Below are 5428 nucleotides of genomic sequence, written 5' to 3' on the forward strand. Positions count from 1 at the left end.
TCGCCCCGGCCCCAGAGTCGTCGTGGACAACAACAGACGCAAGTGACACGTTGAGATATAGATCTCGCCAGATCTGAATAACGACGAGAAAACCAAGCTGCCGACCTGAAAGATCGACAAGCACACGTTGCAACAACTCCGAGACACCACCGTGAAGGTCGCCGCCGGTGTGGGAATGGAGTTGAGGCAGATTTATTTGCCCGGCGCCGCTCCCACCACCCCAACGACGCACCATAGCAGACAAGCCCTAACTACAAAACGGAGGAGGAACGAGGTCCCCTCCCTCTCCTGCCGCCGGAGCGGCAAACGGAGGGAGAGGGGCCCAGAACTCACGCGGTGGAGATGGGATCTGGCGCCCGCTGCCTGGGAGAGAGGAGCAGGGGCAAAACGTTTCGTTACTGGGTTCATCCCATTTCGGACACAATAAGCATACGTTTTCAGGTTGAATCCATAAAATGGCTGGATCTGCTTTTTTGGATTAAATAATATGGAAAATTGCTCATATGGTCAATTTACAATCTAGGATGGATAGCCTCAACGAAATGCTGATGGATCCTGTGTTTGTTGCCACGACTGAATGTGTAAAGGTCACTTTTGTCACGGAACAACAAGGTCATGCTCTTGGTGAGGTTAGCAACACGGTTTACAAATGGGAGCAATGTACGACACTGAAATCGTGCCTGATTGGTAGTTTTCCATGCATCTTCAACAAGATTATCTAGGAAGGCGATAGCTACATCACTTGTAACATGATATTGGTAGATATAGCTATCCAGGGAGCTAGCCACATCCAATTTGTTCTTGCCATGCTGTAAACAATCGAACGTTTTGTTAGTTTCCCTACCACTTTTACTGTAATAAAAGATGTAATCATGGCACATATATTTATACCTTAGATGCAGCCAAATCATCCATAAAACGTGTCACCTCACCGCATGCCTTTACAACATCAGGGTATCCGATGGCCCACTGGAATGCTTCGTCTGTTGCTTCGTCACCCATACCAACAAGTGAACCGATGATTAGCGATGGAGTACCCGCGGAGATGATTGAGCATTTCACATGATCTTCAAAGGTTGGTATGTAACTAGCATGAAACCATTCAGATTCCTGTTGGTAATGTTTGCACAAACTTTGGAACTACATGCATACGAGGAAGTGAATTATTAGAACCGGATAATTCATCAGTGAAAGTTTTACGTACAGTATTAGAAATATTATTGTAGTGCATATTAATAGATACATACCGATTTTCTACAATAAAGAACACGGTACTTCTGATCTTGTTTCAGTTCGTCCTCAAACTCTCTGAAAGTAATCATACACCTGACATAGTACTTCTTCAGGTACTCAGGTAAAAAAGGAATAGCTTTCTCATCCCATCTGCATGTGCGTATGTCCAACTAGTTTAGCTTCAATGGGATTATATTACAGAAATATATAGAGTATATGCAAACATAGAATACTTCCCCATCCTAAATATAAGACGTATGATACATTAAGAATAGGTTTTGAATAATAATTAATATACTAAAATTTGGTTTTTATGAAACAATATTGCAATCATTAGTAGTATTATTTTTAATACAGACCTAATTAATGTCATCAATTTCACTATGTTTTAATAAACAAAGTAAAAAACCTTATCTCAACAATTGAAATACGTCTTAAGTATACAATGAGAGGGTTAATTCAAGAATAACATTTCCAACCTTTGTATGGCCTCATTAAGCTTTCGGCCATCTTCCAAAATAGCATGCATATCAAAAGTGTCATCCAACAGGGACGACAGCGCAAATAACTTGGCAAGAATTGTTCGCGCTTGTCCATGTTTTTCTTCATAGTGCATTGTGTAGGACCAGAAGTAGCATTCAACTATACGATTCCGAGAGTAGCTTAGTCCCACTTCATCATATAGGTCATTTCCCCACCTACAATCAACATTGGGAGATAATAATTATTTAATTCTTGCACTTCTATATTGATATGTGAGCTAATATAGAAAATAGCTACACCAACCGTTGTAGAAACCGTACCGACAAAAAGCAATAAGTTCCGTCTGGTGAAGACGTTGCAGAAGATTGAAGTCTAGCCTTGCAAGCTCTAGCACAGAAGGATTGCATGTTTCCTCGTGTTTGTACTCTGCAATATAGTGTGGCGCATCTATTCTTTTCAGAGTCCTTGGATATGGTATTTCAAGGTTCCGTTTGATTTGCTCAGATAAAGGGTACTTAAGGACACCACAGATGGATTCAAGATGATTCCTTGAAAAAGAGATAGCTTCATTGAGTTCCGATTCGCCATGGATTGAAAGGTAGGCAGCGTTGTATAGACCTAACACTCCCCTTTGTTCAATAGTGACCATATCGTTGTTGAAACTCCCATCATCACCCCTAAATTTATTGAATACATCTGCAAGAAAATGTCGCATGTATTAGAAGTTAATACGTATTAGCTCTTATTTACTCACATGTGTATTATATATATGTTTTGTGGGCGAATATTAGTTTATCGTGTACTAATCATCGAACTGCATGCCTTCACGGGCAAGGGCCGAGTGCTACCGCATCTTGTGATGCTACACCATGCAGACAGCAGGTGGTAGAACCGCCAAATAATCATGGAAATCGTGTACTAATCATCGAACTGCATGCCTTCACGGGCAAGGGCCGAGTGCTACCGCATCTTGTGATGCTACACCATGCAGACAGCAGGTGGTAGAACCGCCAAATAATCATGGAAATATTTTAGAAAAATACTCTAGGTGGATGGCAATATTATCCATAATGCCACAAAGTTTTAGTGCAAAATTTTACATAAAAGCCCAAAGAGAAATTTTGCATGGAACACTAGCTTCATATTTTCTCTCTCTTTGTGCTACTATTCGCCGTGAACTTAGTCTCTTTCAGATCCCAGTGTGTAAATAAAATTGGGATCTGGAATTTATGCAATGGTAGACACATATGGATACATTTATACTCGTTTAAGATGATGGTTTTGATAATACTGCCAACTAAGAAACGTGGGGCCATACTATATATATGCAAGATCTGATTCTTCCATTTTCTACATAATATAGATAATATGGATTATTAGCAGTAATACGATAGCTCTTAGAAAGTCGCCAGTTAGCGAAATAAAAATATATGGAGAATAGGCATACCATTAGATACCCAAAGTCCATGCTCTCGAAGCAAGCGAAAGCGGAGAGCAACTTCATAGAGGCTATCACCGCTGAACTCACTCTTGTGAATTTCATTCATCTCCATGTTGATCTGTTCTTGAAATAGGTGGTCTATTCCGAGACGCTGCAGTGTATCCACTAAAGTAAGTTTATCTACCATACTACCGTTCAACGTCTTAAATAACTTGAGAACGTCCTCCCTAAGTTTGTCCACTTTCGCCCTCATGCACTCTTCTGGTATCTGCATGCATGCACAGGTAAGTTAGGATTACTAGCCACATGGCAAAACGGATTATCACTTTATTCAGAATTTAGACAAAGCTAAGTTAATTTCTAACGGAGAATCTATTTCATTTTTTTATAAAGGAAGTTTCATTACTTTAAAATTTAAGCATTACATCCGATCTCCATATAACTAAGATGCACACAATCAGAAAGTAATAGCTAGTAAATAAAACTAAAGCTCTCTTCAAGTAATCATGAAAGAAACTATTAAAACTTCTAGAACGGAGCAGGACCAACCCGTAGATTACGTTGCCATTAGGGACAGAACTGCCTTGTCAGGTGACCCCAACGAAAATTTAGAAATCATTCACTAATTAGCATTAACTACTATGCATGACATGGGCGAAATATTTTTCTAGCTTCGTCTCTGCCTGCCATCCATGTTGCCATGTTAAAAGTATCTACTTCAGTGGATACATGATAAACATTTTTCTTTGAGAAAGTGAAATGAGAAAGAAGGTAAAAAATGCAATAGTGCTTTGAGGCAAATTATATACACGTACATGTATAAACTAATAGATAACACTACGGGAAAAAAAAGGCGTTACCGTGCATCCTATCTTTGCCGTGTGCTCTTACACGGCAAAGATTTCTTTGCCGTGCGCACGGAGGAAAACGCACGGCAAAGATCTTGACCACAACAAAAGCAGACACGAGCCACGACAAAGATACCATTCACAGCAATGACGGAAGAAAGCGTACGGCAAAGAAAGCTGCACGGCAATTAACCAACATAGCCCACGGCAAAAATTTGATGCACGGCAAAGCACAAAAGGCATCGCCGTGCACGCCTTTGCCTAGTGTTTTTAACAAACACACGGCAAAGCAAGCTTTTGCCTAGTATTTTTAACAAACACACGGCAAAAAACATTTGCCTAGTGTAAGCGCACAAGATGTAAAAACTAGATTTTTTCTCAACTCAAAAGGCGTGGCGTGGTATAGTTATCATGGTATAGTTATCAACAAACGAACACTTAGTCCAGTGGCAAGGTTGCACGCTTTCCCTACTCTGCGTCCTAGGTTCACATCTCAAACTGACCAGTTTGGGGCTTTGCCGTGCAACGTTGGCGAGTCGCACGGCAAAGAAGCCTTTGCCATGCATATAGGGCCTTGTCGTGTAAATAGTTGCACGGTAAAGCCTTATTTTCCCATAGTGTAAGTACCAACATATAAACATCCAAACCTCGTACCTCAAGTGTCTCTGGCTCGTATTGGATAAAGAAGTCATTCCACACCGATGGCTCGAAAGCACATACTCTCTCCGGAGCAGCCGGAACGCCAGATGCCATCAGGATTACGCTTACAATCTATGCAATAATATATGCACGTATTCGTATGTACTTTCGTATCGACGAGTTTGTGGTGTTGGATTTGCTCTAGCTTGTGATCATCATATATATACGTAGTCTTCGAACTAGCTAGAGCTTGATAGAGCCTTTTTCCTGCTTTTTTTTTTGATAGTTTGGTCCACATGCTATCCACGCTAGTCACGAGTAGTGTGATGCCTAGTGGCTAGCCCGACGAGCATTTTGTATTCACCAGCCGTACCCCTTAGAAAATACACAAATATATAGTAAGAAATATTATCTCAGGTTTCAATAGCTTTACCTAAATACATATGCATCTAAACTTAATTTACTTTTAGTTTATCTATATCTTAATAAAATTGCGACATTTATTTTAGAATTGAAGGAAGAATACATTAGGGTGCGCCAACTGCTCGACATGCCATCCCAACACATGGCTGCCGTGCCGCATTGTGGTGTGGCACACAGCTACCATGTCTTGTCCAATGTGTTGCACGTGGTTTCCAAGTTGGAATAACAAACAATTCGCAAAAAAAAAAAAAGTTGGAATAACAAACGTTCTATTGTCGGAATAATGGTGCATCATGTTAGACGTGATATCCTATATCGGGCGCATTCGTATGCGCTGACGTACACTGCCGTAGTATGAGCT

The 5428-nt window shown here is 40.6% G+C and overlaps 1 protein-coding gene across 1 annotated transcript; it reads right to left on the bottom strand.

The window, feature by feature from the left end:
- Positions 1-512: 512 nt before the first annotated feature.
- On the bottom strand, positions 513-4765 carry LOC127315937 (tau-cadinol synthase). Its single transcript, XM_051346373.2, has 7 exons — positions 4660-4765; positions 3164-3425; positions 2037-2412; positions 1713-1931; positions 1248-1383; positions 892-1140; positions 513-809 (listed from the first exon to the last, which is right to left on the bottom strand). Exons 1-7 carry the CDS (start codon positions 4756-4758, stop codon positions 513-515), a joined length of 1638 nt encoding a protein of 545 aa, XP_051202333.1. The 5' UTR covers positions 4759-4765.
- Between the last annotated feature and the right edge of the window lie 663 nt (positions 4766-5428).

The sequence above is a fragment of the Lolium perenne genome, chromosome 7, assembly GCF_019359855.2.
Source record: "Lolium perenne isolate Kyuss_39 chromosome 7, Kyuss_2.0, whole genome shotgun sequence".
NCBI lineage: Eukaryota > Viridiplantae > Streptophyta > Magnoliopsida > Poales > Poaceae > Lolium > Lolium perenne.